Below are 18134 nucleotides of genomic sequence, written 5' to 3' on the forward strand. Positions count from 1 at the left end.
TGTATAATGTAGCATGCTAAATTCTAACTCGAATGATGATAATAATAAGACCGGACATATATCTGTAAAGGATCTTCCATTATTTTTAGAGTCTAGCACAGCTCTGTATGAGGATGTTTACACCGGTTCTGGGATACTTCTCCGCTGTGTCATCTATCTGCAAGTATATGCACACGGAGCCCTGTTTATGTTTTGATCGCAAACCGGAAGTGTATTGTCAGACATTATTTTTCGGAGAGGAGACGCGTCTAGTTTTGTTTAGGATGAGTGTAAACCTAACTTTTGATTAGTTATCGTGATTTTATAACAGAACTATTGTATCGTCGCACAGTGAGAAACGGAAAGGGGAAAGGAAAGAGAATTTCAGCAATGTCACAGCCATCGCAATACATCCAAGGTAGGCAAACGAATTTTGCAAAGATCACCCCAAAGAACATGGAGAAAAGCAAGCTGATAATGATATCCATCAGCAGACCATACTGCTTCCTGTATTCAATTCGATTACAGAAGTTGGCTAGAGTGCAGCTTAGAGTTCTCCCGGTAAAGTGCACTACTCCCCTCTAGCGCCTCCACCCTTAACGATCTTTATGGCTTGGGGTTACGATCCCTGGGTGTGGGTCACAGGGGCTTGTATTGTTGAAAATAATATGTCCTGGGTCCAACAAACCTACACTGATAGCCATACACATATTAACGAAGGAAAGGGATGTAACGTGCACAAAGTTGTTGAACACCCCACTCTCGATTATGGGCGAATTCTGGGTGGGAAATTGTGGAAGATACAGCCGCAATCCTTACTGAAATAGAGCCAGATAAATTCCAACACAATACATCGCACCACGGAATAAAAATAATACTGGTGTTCTATGTTTTGACCAATCAGAGAGCAGCTCGTCGTTGGTGCAAACCTATTGTGGGTGAAGGACAAACATGGTGGACTCGATCACTCGGTGCTGCTAATTTCCCTATAAAGTCGTGTATTGCAGGTGAAAGAATAACCTATTTCATTTGAGAGGTTGTAGAACAAAAGCGGAATATCTAGCGAATATGGTAATGTTATGTTTTTCACCGATCGTGTGTTTTAAAGTGAAATACATTGTATTTCTTCCCTGAGAGGCGATGATTTTCATAGGCAGGTTATTGGCGTACGAATGAACAAGTTTTTTTTCTCGAGTTCCAAGCAAAGTTACTTGGTACATAGTGCGCTGATTTTGATAACTTTGGATTCATTCGAAAGGGAATTTATCTCGCTTTATTTCAGTAAGAATTGCGGCTGTATGTTCCACAATTTCCCACCCAGAATTCGCCGATAATTGAGAGTGGGGTGTTCGGCAACTTTGTGCACGTTACATCCCTTTCCTTCTTTACAAGTGTAAATGTACACCCAGGACGTATTATTTTCAGCAATACAAGCCCCTGTGGTTTGGGTTAGGCTGCCTTAACGATCCCTAGGGTTAAGGCGAGGGCTTTGGGTTAGATTCTGGGGCTAGATTACAGAATACCGGGCACCTTCTACCATCTTAAAAAGCAAGCGAGTTTACGTTTGGTTAGGGTAAGCACCAGCCAGCGCCATGGAGCAATTATCTCACTCTAGCGCATTGTTCATAAATAGCTTCTGACCCTCTGACAAATCCGGCAGATTCGCAGATGGTCAGGTAGAAGTCTACACCCCGCTGTTCCTTGTTCAGCCAGCAAAACATTGTGTTCCTACCAAGGTATACCCAACATCCGTGTATAGGTTAGGAACATGGCGTTAAGCTGGCTGAGTGAACTGCGAAGGCCCCAGTGTCTGACTGTTTGTTTCACTATGACTTTGACCTGCAGTTGTCACATGTGACGTATCACACTTGTTTGCTGTTTCAACAGCTATGCTGCGCTCATAACACATGCTCAGTGAATAGGTTCGCAGAGCTTGAAACAGTATGCCCGACCAGAGTATGAGGTCATGAGCAAACAAATAATTTATCTACTTGTTACATAAAAAATCACGTTGATTGTGATAAGCAGACTTTGTCACAGAGAAAGCTCAATATCTGGTTTATTGATACCTTTATGTCTACTTGCCTGTCTGCTAATGACAATATGCAATGCACAACTTTAATCATTGACCACATGCAATTTGAAATCAACACCTATCAGGCTTATTAGCCACAAACACAGAGCTAGATAAGCGTGTTGGAAAATGAACGAGTGGCCAGTGAGAAGGCTTTGTTACAGTTGAGAGCACACCCACCAGTTCTGACTGGGTTCGGTTTTGCGTCTGCTTTGTTCTAGGGCTGTGAACAGTATGAAATGTTGCACTTTTGATTTGTGATTATGCGCTTATGATTTTGTTTATTTGTTTTTTCTTAATCAGCAATGAATTTTATTTCTCCAACCCCTTATTCACATACAACAAACACTTACATAACATGGCATGCTGTACGGTGCACCAACTGAGACCACAGTTTATTCGTAACCGAATAATTATGTAATTGCTACAGTTATACCAGAGTACATTCATTTAGACTTAGATAACGCGTCGTCTCATCACATCACAGAATCAGCTTCAAATCTGCACACAACATCTCAAGGTTACATGTTGGACAGCTCATGGCAAATGCTCCCCGATGACTCACGTATTCTAACGGCTCGCCAGCCTGGACATGTCCGTCCCACTCAACAGTGCCAGTCATCGGTCTGTAACATGACATGAGAATTAAACATTCAGTATAGACCACATGCGTATATACAGACAGTGTATATATCCACTCACATAAACATCACATAACATACAGGACACATCAAAACTGACCGCTGGTGCACCGCAGCTGAGAATAATCTAATTCAAATTTCCCTCCCTTTTATACCTACCAGAGCGCCCCCATACCTATAGCATTACTTCCCTTTGTTGTATCTTCCGACGCTAGGAGAAAGAAATTTCATTCTAATTCGTGCCTCAAACGAAAGAAATTATATTTCTCCAACCCCTTATTCACATACAACAAACACTTACATAACATGGCATGCTGTACGGTGCACCAACTGAGATATAAAGAACGGGCAGATTTACAATCCAAGCGAAAGAGAAACTTTTAAACGCTTCTCAATATCATCTTTTACATAACCATCTTTTGCATTTTCACTTTTCCATCTGCCATGGCGCTTAAACATTCTATCTGGAATGCCATTGTTTGCGGCTGCAGTCGCTCCGCCTGCTCTCAGGCTATGCAGACCAAACTTTGATATATCACTAACATGTGAACTAAACGCCTCAATGAAAAGCTCTCTCAAACGTGAATATGACATCGGCTTATTATCACCTCTCAAAATGTAACCATTTTTAGTCTTACTCATATTTCTGAATAAAAATTCAGGATCTTTCAATTTGGTAAGCTTCAAATATCGCTCCAACCATGCTAGAGGGCACTTATTTGTACCTGTCCGGCCTATAATAATCCAGGCCCCATCTCTGTAGACATCAGTTTTTGATTTCTGAATAAAAACAGCCATGTAAGCTTGACAAAATACAACATCATTCCGAGTTATCGCTAATAACTCCGACGATCTCATGAAACCTGAATAGGCTAGAAGGCACATTACAACAGTTCTCATTTTATACAATGAACATTCATCAGCATTGTCTGGTACGATCTTATTCAACAACTCAACTGTTACAGGCTCTTTCTTACAAACAGGTTTGGCTAACTTCCTCTTAGCGGCTTCAAGTACATTTCTCACTAGCGTACTCTCTGTGGGGCTTTCCAAACCAACCAAAACATGGGCACATTCAATATTTTTCTGCAATACTTGGTAGATATATGAGTCTGAACCTATAGTGGTGCTTATTTCTATTTACAGGTTTTTGTGATTTATCATTTTCTTGGTTTCCATGGAAATGTTTTTGACTTAGTCTGAAAAGTGAGAGGTGTGTTTCATTTCCGGAGCAGAACTCAAAAACTTCTTAATATCTGTCAGTAAAACTTGGCAGGTATGTGTGGCAGACCCCAAAGTGGTGCCTTTTGCTATTTACAGATTTTTGTGATTTATTATTTTCTAGTTTTCCATGGAAACGTTTCAGACGTAGTCTCAAAATTGAGGGATGAGCTTCGTTTCCGGAGCAGAACTCAAAACCCTTTCAATATTTTTCTGCAAAACTTGGTAGATATATCAATCGGAACCTATAGGGATGCCTTTTGCCATGTACAGGATCTTGTGATGTATTATCTTCTTGGTTTCCATGGAAATGGTTTGGACTTAGTCTGAAAAGAGGTGTGTTTCATTTTCAAAGCAGAACTCAAAAACTTCTTAATATCTGTCAGTAAAACTTGGCAGATATGTGTGGCAGACCCCAAAGTGATGTGTTATTTTCTTTGTTTCCATGGAAACGTTTCAGACTTAGTCTCAAAATGGAGGGATGGGCTTCTTTCCCAGAGCTCGAAAATCATTTCATGTCTTTCAACAGATCTTGGTAGTAATGTGAGACCGATCTTGAAATTGTGACTTTGCTGATTACAGATATATGGCATTTATAATTTCCATGTATTCCATGGAAACAATTCAAACTAAAAAAAACCAGTGAGTAACTGTGGGATGATTTGTTCTGTCTATCATGTGGAGGCCGGGGAGATATGTCATCTTCTGATGACTCTTGTTTTCAAAATCTTGTAAACGCGATATCTCATGATGATGAAGTATTGTACCAAATGTCTTCAAATTTGGTGACAACCAATGTTGGGAGATTGCACAGACACCAGCTGATTCTGTTGACTTTGATTTTATCATTTCCTATTTTCTTGGTTTCTGTGGAGACGTTTCAGACATGTCTCAAAATGGAGGGATGGACTTCGCCTCTGGAGCATAACTCAAAAACCGTTCAATACTTTTCTGCAAAACTTGGTATATACTAGTCAGAACATGGCCTTAGTCTCAAAAGTGAGAGTTGTTTTTTGTTTCTGGACCACACTCAAAAAATTCTTAATACCTGGAAGCAAAACTTGGTAGATATGTGTTGCAGACCCCAAAGTGGTGCCTTTTGCTATTTACAGATTTTTGTGATTTACCATTTTCCCATTTTCCATGGCACCAATTCTGATCTAGTCTCAATAGGGAGGTATGGGCTTCCTTTCCGGAGCACAACTCAAAAACTGTTTAATATCTGTCAGCAAAACTTGGCAGGTATGGTACGTAGGCCCCAAAGTGGTGCCTTTTGCTATTTACAAAGTTTTAGTGTTTTTATTTTTCCTGGTTTCCATGGAAATGATGCAGACTTAATCTCAAAATGGAGGTATGTACTTTGTTTCTGGAGCACAACTCAGAACCATTTCATATCTTTCAACAGATCGTGGCAGATATGTGTGACAGATTTTGAAGTGGTGCCTTTTGCTGTTTACAGATATATGGCATTTTTTATGACTTCCATGGAAACGATTCAAACTTAGTCTGAAAAACATCAAGTAGCTGTCAGATGATTTGTTTTTCAGTGTGTTGGGGGTGCAGGGGATATGTCATCCTTTGATGACTCTTGTTTTTTTTTCTGGTTTCCATGGAAACAATTCATACTTTTTCTCAAAAGGGAGGGATGGACTTGGTTTCCAGAGCACAACTTGAAAACTTCATAATACATGTATCTTTCAGTAGATCTTGACAGATATATGAGACAGATCTTGAAGTGGTGCCTTTTGCTATTTACAAAGTTTTGGCATTTGTATTTTTCCTGGTTTCCTTGGAAACAGTTCGTACTTAGTCTCAAAAAGGCGGAATGGGCTTTTATTTCCTGAGCACAACTCGAAAACCATTTGATATCATTCAACAGATCTTTTCAGATATATGAGACAGATCTTGAAGTGGTGCCTTTTGCTATTTACAGATATATGGCATTATATTTTTCGTGATTTCCACGGAAATGATTCAAACTTCATCTTAAAAAAACATCAAGTAACTGTCAGATGATTTGTCCTTTCAAATATGTTGGGACCAGGCGATATGTCATCTTCAGATGACTGCTGTTATTAGTGTTAAAGTAGGCAGATGTGTGATGTAATGCAATCCACATTATCCTTACTGGGTTCCCTACAAGACTCTTATGTCACAAAATCACACAAGGGATTTTTGAAGCATTTCATGCATGCATACCATGAATTTCATGCCTGACGCCTGATGTCAACAATTGTTTTCAGTTTGGCTGATATTGGCTCTTTCTAGTAAATTCTACACATCACAGTATCTGATGGATTACTGAATGGGACAGGTGTGACAAACAGATTCAGAGTCATTCAGTAATTGTCAGTAGATTAAAATCATGAGACACCAAGTCTACCTGTGACCTGTTTCACTCTTTCCATTGATTTTCATCCTCATGAGAAGCTGTGGTGCTGATTCTAAAGGTGCTCCCCCTGCATGCTTCTCTTTGTGGTTTTGTTGCAGTTTTGTATGATAAAGCATGAAAATGGCATGTTTGTCACTTGCACATGTTGCATCGGTGACAGATTCAAGTGACATATAGCTTGGAAATTATAAGGACATATAGAAAAGAAAGCATTCAGTATGTTAAATTCAACGGCTTGTGGGGTGGTTGTGGTGGGGTAGCCTAGTGGTTAAAGTGTTCGCTCATCTGGCCAAAGACCGTTGTTCAATTCCCCACATAGGTACAGTGCAGGAAGCCCATTCCTAGTGTGCCTTGCTGTGATATTGCTGGAATATTGCTGGAATATTGCTGAAAGCAGCGTGAAACCAAAACTCACTCACTCACTTGTCTTGTGGAGGGTGTTATGGGGGATTACCACTGTTTCAATTTATTTAAACAAATACAAAGTAATTTTTCATATTGGTCAGTCAAATACATTCTAATTATTTCTGTATACATTGTAAATGGAACTAGTTTTGTCATGTGGATGATGACAATGTCTCTGAGTCATGTACGTCATACTACACATTATTATATCACCTTCCAGGTATGATAGGCCCAGTCAATATGGCCAACATGAATTCCTATGGGAATATGGCCACAATGGGGGGAGGAAACCGGCTTGACCCTGCTAACAACAACATGCCACTGAGCTTCAACACAGGGAAGAACAAACCACCAATGGCCAGAAGCAGCAATGAGTATGGAGAATCAAGTCGTCAAGGTAACTGTTACCTCATCTCAAATATGAAAGTGAAATGCATAACCATTATCATACCGTTCACATGTCGGACAATAATTTTTTATAACCATGATATTTCTACAGCAATGTGATGAATATGTTAACTGATTTTAAAGTGTAACCAATGTTATTTTTGGGGATTACATTTTATGAGAAAAGTTCTTTCTAGTTTTTTTCTTTTTTCTTTTTTTGAGTCCCATTCAGGATTTGAACTCCTTCTCTCAGTCTCAAAGTCAGGTACCTAATTGCCTGCACAGAAAGTCAGCCGCCTATCTGGCTTAGCCACTACAACTACATGGGATTACCAATTGTATTATTTGAAACACTATCCTTTATTACCCAGAAGTATGTCTCACACATGTTAATAGGAACATGTTGTCTTTGATCAGTCGAACCAGAGTTTTATGGTTCCATAGACATTGTAATTAAGGCTATTTTAATATTTGTATCATGTGTATGCTTGCTATGAAATGTGTACAGATACTTTATGTGTATGCTTGCTATGAAATGTGTACAGATACTTCATGTGTATGCTTGCTATGAAATGTGTACAGATTCTTTATGTGTATGCTTGCTATGAAATGTGTACAGATACTTCATGTGTATGCTTGCTAAGAAATGTGTACAGATACTTCATGTGTATGCTTGCTATGAAATGTGTACAGATACTTTATGTGTATGCTTGCTATGAAATGTGTACAGATACTTTATGTGTATGCTTGCTATGAAATGTGTACAGATACTTTATGTGTATGCTTGCTATGAAATGTGTACAGATACTTCATGTGTATGCTTGCTATGAAATGTGTACAGATACTTCATGTGTATGCTTGCTAAGAAATGTGTACAGATACTTCATGTGTATGCTTGCTATGAAATGTGTACAGATACTTCATGTGTATGCTTGCTATGAAATGTGTACAGATACTTTGTGTATGCTTGCTATGAAATGTGTACAGATACTTCATGTGTATGCTTGCTATGAAATGTGTACAGATACTTTGTGTATGCTTGCTATGAAATGTGTACAGATACTTCATGTGTATGCTTGCTATGAAATGTGTACAGATACTTCATGTGTATGCTTGCTATGAAATGTGTACAGATTCTTTATGTGTATGCTTGCTATGAAATGTGTAGATACTTCATGTGTATGCTTGCTAAGAAATGTGTACAGATACTTCATGTGTATGCTTGCTATGAAATGTGTACAGATACTTTATGTGTATGCTTGCTATGAAATGTGTACAGATACTTTATGTGTATGCTTGCTATGAAATGTGTACAGATACTTCATGTGTATGCTTGCTATGAAATGTGTACAGATACTTTATGTGTATGCTTGCTATGAAATGTGTACAGATACTTCATGTGTATGCTTGCTATGAAATGTGTACAGATACTTCATGTGTATGCTTGCTATGAAATGTGTACAGATACTTCATGTGTATGCTTGCTATGAAATGTGTACAGATACTTCATGTGTATGCTTGCTATGAAATGTGTACAGATACTTCATGTGTATGCTTGCTATGAAATGTGTACAGATACTTCATGTGTATGCTTGCTATGAAATGTGTACAGATACTTCATGTGTATGCTTGCTATGAAATGTGTACAGATACTTCATGTGTATGCTTGCTATGAAATGTGTACAGATACTTCATGTGTATGCTTGCTATGAAATGTGTACAGATACTTCATGTGTATGCTTGCTATGAAATGTGTACAGATACTTCATGTGTATGCTTGCTATGAAATGTGTACAGATACTTCATGTGTATGCTTGCTATGAAATGTGTACAGATACTTCATGTGTATGCTTGCTATGAAATGTGTACAGATACTTCATGTGTATGCTTGCTATGAAATGTGTACAGATACTTCATGTGTATGCTTGCTATGAAATGTGTACAGATACTTTGTGTATGCTTGCTATGAAATGTGTACAGATACTTCATGTGTATGCTTGCTATGAAATGTGTACAGATACTTTATGTGTATGCTTGCTATGAAATGTGTACAGATACTTCATGTGTATGCTTGCTATGAAATGTGTACAGATACTTCATGTGTATGCTTGCTATGAAATGTGTACAGATACTTTATGTGTATGCTTGCTATGAAATGTGTACAGATACTTTATGTGTATGCTTGCTATGAAATGTGTACAGATACTTCATGTGTATGCTTGCTATGAAATGTGTACAGATACTTCATGTGTATGCTTGCTATGAAATGTGTACAGATACTTCATGTGTATGCTTGCTATGAAATGTGTACAGATACTTCATGTGTATGCTTGCTATGAAATGTGTACAGATACTTCATGTGTATGCTTGCTATGAAATGTGTACAGATACTTCATGTGGCAATAACCAGGAAGTGTGAAGACATGATAGCTTAGATGTGGAAAGCTTCCTGAAAAATCATGAGGTTTATTAAATTTTGCTATCTGTTGCTGACCCATGTATAATTGTCTTCAGTTGTTCCCGACGAATCCCCTTCCAGCACGACTGAGGGCATGCTGCAGCAGCAGCAGCAGCAGCAGCAGCAGCAGCACCAACAGCAGCATCAGGGGAACCTGCTGCCTGGTGGCAGTGACATGTACAACATTGGCTACGGGGGACACATGGGATACAGTGGAGATCCCTCCATGTTGATGATAGGCTCCATGATGAACCAGGTGGGTTGGCTTCACTTTGTACACATGTTACTGGATCTGTTATAGTGCCATGGCTGATAGACAAACCTGCTGATCACTTGGTAAGGTGGCTTTTTTGGGGATATGTTGAACACTTCTTGAAGGTGCTCGAACAGAAATGGTGTGATGAGTTACATGTACCAGCTAAGTCACTGACAAGCTTGGCAACTTGGCTCTCTGTCAGTAGTATACAATGGAAGTCAGTTTGAGGTTGCTCTGTAAAGCTTGAGAAAGCTGCTTTCCTAATGTACATGTCCTGATGGACATTTTAACCCAAAGATGTGATTGTAATGGGATTTGCTTACACAGGGGCTAGTATTGCAGCTGTATACTGTCAAGTAACACTTATCGTTTCTTGTTCCAGTATGGCATGAATGTGATGGGATTTGCCTACACAGGGGCTAGTATTCCAGCTGTATACTGTCAAGTCACACTTATCGTTTCTTGTTCCAGTACGGCATGAATGTGATGGGATTTGCCTATACATGGGCTAGTATTGCAGCTGTATACTGTCAAGTCACACTTACCGTTTCTTGTTCCAGTACGGCATGAATGTGATGGGATTTGCCTATACATGGGCTAGTATTGCAGCTGTATACTGTCAAGTCACACTTATCGTTTCTTGTTCCAGTACGGCATGAATGTGATGGGATTTGCCTACACAGGGGCTAGTATTCCAGCTGTATACTGTCAAGTCACGCTTACCGTTTCTTGTTCCAGTACGGCATGAATGTGATGGGATTTACTTACACATGGGCTAGTATTGCAGTTGTATACTGTCAAGTCACACTTATCGTTTCTTGTTCCAGTACGGCATGAATGTGATGGGATTTGCCTACACATGGGCTAGTATTCCAGCTGTGTACTGTCAAGTCACACTTATCGTTTCTTGTTCCAGTACGGCATGAATGTGATGGGATTTGCCTACACAGGGGCTAGTATTCCAGCTGTATACTGTCAAGTAACACTTATCGTTTCTTGTGCCAGTACGGCATGAATGTAATGGGATTTGCTTACACAGGGGCTAGTATTCCAGCTGTATACTGTCAAGTCACACTTACCGTTTCTTGTTCCAGTACGGCATGAATGTAATGGGATTTGCTTACACAGGGGCTAGTATTCCAGCTGTATACTGTCAAGTCACACTTACCGTTTCTTGTTCCAGTACGGCATGAATGTGATGGGATTTGCCTACACATGGGCTAGTATTGCAGCTGTATACTGTCAAGTCACACTTACCGTTTCTTGTTCCAGTACGGCATGAATGTGATGGGATTTGCCTATACATGGGCTAGTATTGCAGCTGTATACTGTCAAGTCACACTTACCGTTTCTTGTTCCAGTACGGCATGAATGTGATGGGATTTGCCTACACAGGGGCTAGTATTCCAGCTGTATACTGTCAAGTCACGCTTACCGTTTCTTGTTCCAGTACGGCATGAATGTGATGGGATTTACTTACACATGGGCTAGTATTGCAGCTGTATACTGTCAAGTCACACTTATCGTTTCTTGTTCCAGTACGGCATGAATGTGATGGGATTTGCCTACACATGGGCTAGTATTCCAGCTGTGTACTGTCAAGTCACACTTATCGTTTCTTGTTCCAGTACGGCATGAATGTGATGGGATTTGCCTACACAGGGGCTAGTATTCCAGCTGTATACTGTCAAGTAACACTTATCGTTTCTTGTTCCAGTACGGCATGAATGTGATGGGATTTGCTTACACAGGGGCTAGTATTCCAGCTGTATACTGTCAAGTCACACTTACCGTTTCTTGTTCCAGTACGGCATGAATGTAATGGGATTTGCTTACACAGGGGCTAGTATTCCAGCTGTATACTGTCAAGTCACACTGACCGTTTCTTGTTCCAGTACGGCATGAATGTGATGGGATTTGCCTATACAGGGGCTAGTATTCCAGCTGTATACTGTCAAGTCACACTTATCGTTTCTTGTTCCAGTACGGCATGAATGTGATGGGATTTGCCTATACATGGGCTAGTATTGCAGCTGTATACTGTCAAGTCACACTTACCGTTTCTTGTTCCAGTACGGCATGAATGTGATGGGATTTGCCTACACATGGGCTAGTATTGCAGCTGTATACTGTCAAGTCACACTGACCGTTTCTTGTTCCAGTACGGCATGAATGTGATGGGATTTGCCTGTACAGGGGCTAGTATTCCAGCTGTATACTGTCAAGTCACACTTATCGTTTCTTGTTCCAGTACGGCATGAATGTGATGGGATTTGCCTACACATGGGCTAGTATTGCAGCTGTATACTGTCAAGTCACACTTACCGTTTCTTGTTCCAGTACGGCATGAATGTGATGGGATTTGCCTGTACAGGGGCTAGTATTCCAGCTGTATACTGTCAAGTAACACTTACCGTTTCTTGTTCCAGTACGGCATGAATATGATGGGGCAGATGAGCCCCATGCCCAGCTATGCTGAGAGAGAAGTGATCACACTCAAGAGTTGTGTGCTGTACCCTCCTCCACCAGGTAAACACTCGCTGTTATGTCTGTGCTGTACCTCCTTCCCCAGGTAATCTCAAACTGTTACTTGTGTGCCATACCCCCCTCCACCAGATAAACATTCGCTGTTATTTCTGTGCTGTACCTCCTTCCCAAGGTAATCACAAACCCATACTTGTGTACCGTACCCCCTCCACCAGGTAAACACTCGCTGTTATTTCTTTGCTGTTCCTCCTCCCCCAGGTAATCACAAACTGTTACTTCTATGCTGTACACCTTTTCCCCAGGCAATCACACACTGTTACCTCCAGATAATTACTCAGTGTTACTTCTGTGTTGTGCCCCCTCTCTCAGGTAATCACACACTGTTACTTGTGTGCTGTACCCCCTCCACCAGATAATTACTCAGTGTTAGTTGTGTGCTGTACCCCTCTTCCGGAGGTAATTACACACCGTTACATGTGTGCTGTGCCCCCTCCCCCAGATAATTACTCAGTGTTACTTCTGTGCTGTGCCCCCTCCCCCAGGTAATCACACACTGTTACTTGTGTGCTGTACTCCCTCCTCCAGATAATTACTCAGTGTTACTTGTGTACTGTACCCCCTCCCCCAAATAATTACTCTGCGTTACTTGTGTGCTGCACCCCTCTTCCCCAGGTAATTACACACTGTTACTTGTGTGCAGTACCCCCTCCCCCAGGTAATTACACACCATTACTTGTGTGCTGTACCCCCTCCCTCAGATAATTACTCAGTGTAACTTGTGTGCTGTACCCCCTCCCCCAGATAATTACTCAGTGTTACTTCTTTGTGCTGCACCCCTCTTCCCCAGATAATTACTCAGTGTTACTTGTGTGCCGTACCCCCTCTCCCAGATAGTTACTCAGTGTTACTTGTGTGCCGTACACCCTCCCCTAGGTAATTACACACTGTTACTTGTGTGCTGTACCCCATCTCCCAGATAGTTACTCAGTGTTAGTGTTGTATGCTGTACCCCTCTTCCCCAGGTGTTCCCTTGCTGTTACTTGTGTGCCGTACCCCCTCCCCCAGGTAATTACACACTGTTACTTGTGTGCTGTACCCGCTCCTCCAAATAATTACTCAGTGTTAGTTGTGTTCTGTACCCCTCTTCCGGAGGTAATTACCATGTTGCACACTGTTACTTGTGTGCTGTACCCCCTCCCCCAGGTAATTGCACACTGTTGCTTGTGTGTTGTACCCCTCCCCCAGATAATTACTCAGCATTAGTTGTGTGCTGTACCCTCTTCCCCAGATAATTACACACTTACTTCTGTGCTGTGCCCCCTCTCGCCCAGATAATTACTCACTGTTACTTGTGTACTGTACCCCCTCCCTCAGATAATTACTTAGTGTTACATGTGTGCTGTACCCCCTCCCTCAGATAATTACTCAGTGTTACTTGTGTGCTGTACCCCCTCCCCCAGATAATTACTCAGTGTTACTTCTTTGTGCTGCACCCCTCTTCCCCAGATAATTACTCACTGTTACTTGTGTGCTGTACCCCATGTCCCAGATAATTACTCACTGTTACTTGTGTGCTGTACCCCATCTCCCAGATAGTTACTCAGTGTTAGTGCTGTGTGCTGTACCCTTCTTCCCCAGGTAATCACTTGCAGTTACTTGTGTGCCGTACCCCCTCCCCCAGGTAATTACACACTGTTACTTGTGTGCTGTACCCCCTCCTCCAAATAATTACTCGGTGTTAGTTGTGTTCTGTACCCCTCTTCCGGAGGTAATTACCATGTTGCACACTGTTACTTGTGTGCTGTACCCCCTCCCCCAGGTAATTACACACTGTTACTTGTGTGTTGTACCCCTCCCCCAGATAATTACTCAGCATTAGTTGTGTGCTGTACCCTCTTCCCCAGATAATTACACTCTTACTTCTGTGCTGTGCCCCCTCTCGCCCAGATATCACTCTTACTTCCGTGCTGTGCCCCGTCCCCCAGGGAATTACTCAGTGTTACTTGTGTACTGAACCCCCTCCCCCAGATAATTACTCATTGTTACTTGTGTGCAATACCCCCTCCTCCAGGTAATTACTCATTGTTACTTGTGTACTGTACCCCTCTCCTCCAGATAATTACTCAGTGTTACTTGTGTGCTGTACCCCCTCCCCCAGATAATTACTCAGTGTTACTTGTGTGCTGTACCCCCTCCCTCAGATATTTACTCAATGTTACTTGTGTGCTGTTCCCAACTCCCACAGATGATTACTTACTGTTACTTGTGTGCTGTATCCCCTGTCCCCAAGGTAATCACATTCTGTTACACCTTACACAGGTGCTCCTCCTCGGAGCGTGCGAGAACGTCCTCCAGGTTGTCGCACAGCTTTCATCGGGGGACTGCCCGAGAACACCACTGAAGAAATCCTGCAGGAAGTGTTTGAGAAGTGCGGCAACATTGTCAGCATCCGACTCAGCAAGAAGAACTTCTCCCACATCAGATTTGAGTTTCATGACAGTGTCGAGAGGGCTCTCTTCATATCAGGTACAGTAGTTTAGTATGATAACCATATTGTGTGTCATTGAACACTGGAGGGATATCAGTAATCAGGTTTATGTTGTCTTTGGTTGATAAGTAATGGTGAAACAACATAGCAGTTCAAGTGTTCACTCCTCATACTGAATTCATTGTTTGAATCTTGGATTGGTGTAGTGTGTGAAGCCGTTTCTGGTGTGTGTTCCTGCTACCAAGCATGTGTTGCTCAGACCCATGAATGGCCAGGTTAGAATAGTGACCATCAGTAACTTATCCTTGTCTTAAGAGGCAACTAACGCTGTTGGGTGAGTCAGGCTGACTGACTTGGTTGACACGTCATTTGTTCCCATTTGCCCAGATCGATGCTCATGCTGATGAACACTGGATTGTCTGATCCACACTCGATTATTTTATACTCTGGCATCATATAGCTGAAATATTGCTGAGTGTGGCGTAAAACTAAATTCACTCACTGACACGTTTTGCTCATCTTCTAAAAAATGTAATGATGGTTATATGTGTCCAGGTTATCGAATGAAGATTGACAATGATGACGACAAGGCCAACACTGGTCGGATCCATGTGGACTATGCACTGGCCCGAGATGACCAGTATGAGTGGGAGTGCCAGCAGCGTGCATTGGCTAGGGAGATGAGGCACCAGCAGCGCATTGAAGAGGACCTCAGAAGACCACCTAGTCCTCCCCCACCCATTGTTTTCTCTGAACATGAGGCATTGTCACTCACTGAAAAACTGAAAAGTAAGTTTGTGTTGTAAAGTAGCCTGTTCAGGCTCATTGGCTTCATTGGTAATATCAGGGGCAACTAAGTGTCATTTGAGGCAAAGGGATACCAGTTCCAGCCGAGCAGGGATCATTAGGAATCGCAGGGGCCACTAGGGCCAGCAGGGATCATTAGGAATCGCAGGGGCCACTAGGGCCAGCAGGGATCATTAGGAATCGCAGGGGCCACTAGGGCCAGCAGGGACCATTAGGAATCGCAGGGGCCACTAGGGCCAGCAGGGACCATTAGGAATCGCAGGGGCCACTAGGGCCAGCAGGGACCATTAGGAATCGCAGGGGCCACTAGGGCCAGCAGGGATCATTAGGAATAGCAGGGGCCACTAGGGCCAGCAGGGGCCACTAGGGCCAGCAGGGACCATTAGGAATCGCAGGGGCCACTAGGGCCAGCAGGGATCATTAGGAATAGCAGGGGTCACTAGGGGCAGCAGGGACCATTAGGAATAGCAGGGGCCACTAGGGCCAGCAGGGACCATTAGGAATCGCAGGGGCCACTAGGGCCAGCAGGGATCATTAGGAATAGCAGGGGTCACTAGGGGCAGCAGGGACCATTGGGAATAGCAGGGGCGTGATGTCATAAGTAGCTCAACTGTTGAAGTTCATCACCTACGGCTCATTTGAACTTGGGTTCATTATTGACCATATATCTGGCTCACATTCGTCACATGTGCTTGTGCCATTATGCACTTTCCTGCCTGTGCCAGCCATAACAATTGTACCATAAATGACAACATACAGCAATTAAATAATATCGACTTGAAGTCTAACGTTGTTGATCACTGAAAACAATGGCAGCTGGTAGTATGAGCAGAGGTCAAGGTCGAATGTCGTCACTCTCAATAGTGACATCATCTGTGTTGTTCTGTGATGTGTCTATGTTTGTAAAATGTGTGTCAGTGACCTCCATCGTTTTGTTGTTGGCAGTAAATGCTTCTAACAATAAAACGACCTCCTTTGTCGGGCAGTTAATGAAAGACCTCAGGCTTCTGCAAATGATAATGCCCTGAAAAATAGCGTTACCCTTATAATAACCTTTAGCAACAAGTGACTTTATGACCAAGATAATAGCAGTACAACATATAGTACAACATATACTGGACAAAATAAGTTAGAGATATTGGTATTTTTTTTTACAAATATCCCTATTTTTGTTCAGTATATATGGCCTGTTATATTGAAGGATTCAAATACAGATCAATTTGTAGACGACATCCCACATATTGCCTGATGTTTTCTATCATTTGTGTCCAGGTGATGAGGATTTCATGAGTGCGTCTGAGATTCTGATTTCCTGGATGGAGAAGGGTGACTGTAATCGGCGCACCAACGCCTCCTTCTACAGCATGATCCAGTGTATCAATTCCCATGTGCGCCGTCTCCTGATGGAGAAGCAGCAGAACGAGGAGGAGGTACAGCGGGTGAAGCAGCAGGCAATGTTCCGCTTCCAGGACATCATCAGACAATGTGAGTACTCTGTTGCTGCTCTCACACACTGATAGTATCCTCTCTCTACTCACAGTTGTGCTCTCACCTGCATCATGGCATCATCTGTGTTAGGTGGTCATCAGGTTTGGCCATCATCATGCAGATAGCCAGTTCTCAGCATGGGTACCATCTGTGGCAGGTGCTCTGTAAGTCACAACAGCTTGCATTGTATTTGTGTTCATTGGGTTACTGTAGGTTTGTTTGGACAAAAAGGGTGAAGAATATAAACACTTTAAAAATGCTGTGCTACTTTATTCCAGAAGAATGCTTCATTGACCTATATTCTTGATGATGCTTGCTTAAATCAAGAGGCACAAGTGCATGTTGTATGTTTTGGATCTTTATGAAAGAATTGTTTGAGCTAACAGCATCACCTCATCATCACAGCTTGTGGGATAGCCTAGTTTTTGAAGCGTTCACTCGTCCTGCCCAAGACTGGGGTTCGAATCCCCACATGGGTCTAATGTATGAAGCCCATTTCTGGTGTCCCTCATTTTGATAGTACTGACATACTGATAAAAGCTGTGGAAAAGAAATTTTACTCACTTGCACCAGTGTTTAACTAGATAGTTCCAAGGAAACAAATACCAAGTTGTTGTGACCATGCTGTCACGAAGGTGTAGGTAAACATACATGAAATGTAAAGACGGACATGAAGGAGTAGAACAAGATCACACCACACTATCTGAAATATGACTGAAAGTTTATTGTAATGTGAAAATGTTTCCTGCAGGCAGTTTTAATGGTAACTTGTAGGGTCGTTATCTTGCTGAGAATTTGTTGAAAATCACTGCTTCACAACAGCTATTTAGAAATCGTTTTCTTCATTTCGACATCTTTATCAGACTTTTCATAAATGACTCTAATTTTCAACATGAACACTGACATTCTGGTAAACAGTCATGAGGAGTATTGTTTATGGACAAAAACACTTATTGATATAAGGGAGATAATTATTGTTCATCTAAAGATTATCTCCCTTCTTGGGACATTGTGGGACATTGTTATGACTCCCCTGTAAATGTTGGTAAGA

At 41.9% G+C, this 18134-nt stretch overlaps 2 protein-coding genes across 5 annotated transcripts in view; one reads left to right on the forward strand and one right to left on the reverse strand.

Moving 5' to 3' along the window:
- Nucleotides 1-133: 133 nt before the first annotated feature.
- LOC137281975 (ecto-NOX disulfide-thiol exchanger 2-like) overlaps nt 134-18134 on the forward strand; it is a 37613-nt gene continuing 19612 nt past the window's right edge. For 3 of the 4 annotated variants that reach the window (XM_067813720.1, XM_067813721.1, XM_067813722.1), the window contains exons 1-7: nt 222-397; nt 6933-7109; nt 9614-9813; nt 12243-12342; nt 14620-14826; nt 15344-15577; nt 16868-17080. In XM_067813720.1, coding sequence (XP_067669821.1) covers nt 370-397; nt 6933-7109; nt 9614-9813; nt 12243-12342; nt 14620-14826; nt 15344-15577; nt 16868-17080 — 1159 coding nt within the window. In that variant the 5' untranslated portion in view covers nt 222-369. Of the gene's footprint in view, nt 398-6932; nt 7110-9613; nt 9814-12242; nt 12343-14619; nt 14827-15343; nt 15578-16867; nt 17081-18134 lie in introns of all 4 variants that reach the window. The other variant, XM_067813719.1, reaches the window with a different exon arrangement.
- On the reverse strand, nt 2704-3579 carry LOC137282107 (uncharacterized). The gene has a single exon (XM_067813837.1). It carries the CDS (start codon nt 3577-3579, stop codon nt 3049-3051), a length of 531 nt encoding a protein of 176 aa, XP_067669938.1. The 3' UTR covers nt 2704-3048.

This window comes from Haliotis asinina, chromosome 4 (assembly GCF_037392515.1).
Source record: "Haliotis asinina isolate JCU_RB_2024 chromosome 4, JCU_Hal_asi_v2, whole genome shotgun sequence".
Lineage (NCBI taxonomy): Eukaryota > Metazoa > Mollusca > Gastropoda > Lepetellida > Haliotidae > Haliotis > Haliotis asinina.

Bases quoted from the DNA above. Each gene is read 5' to 3' on its own strand.
- LOC137282107 (XM_067813837.1), bottom strand. From the start codon at position 3,579: ATGTGCCTTCTAGCCTATTCAGGTTTCATGAGATCGTCGGAGTTATTA.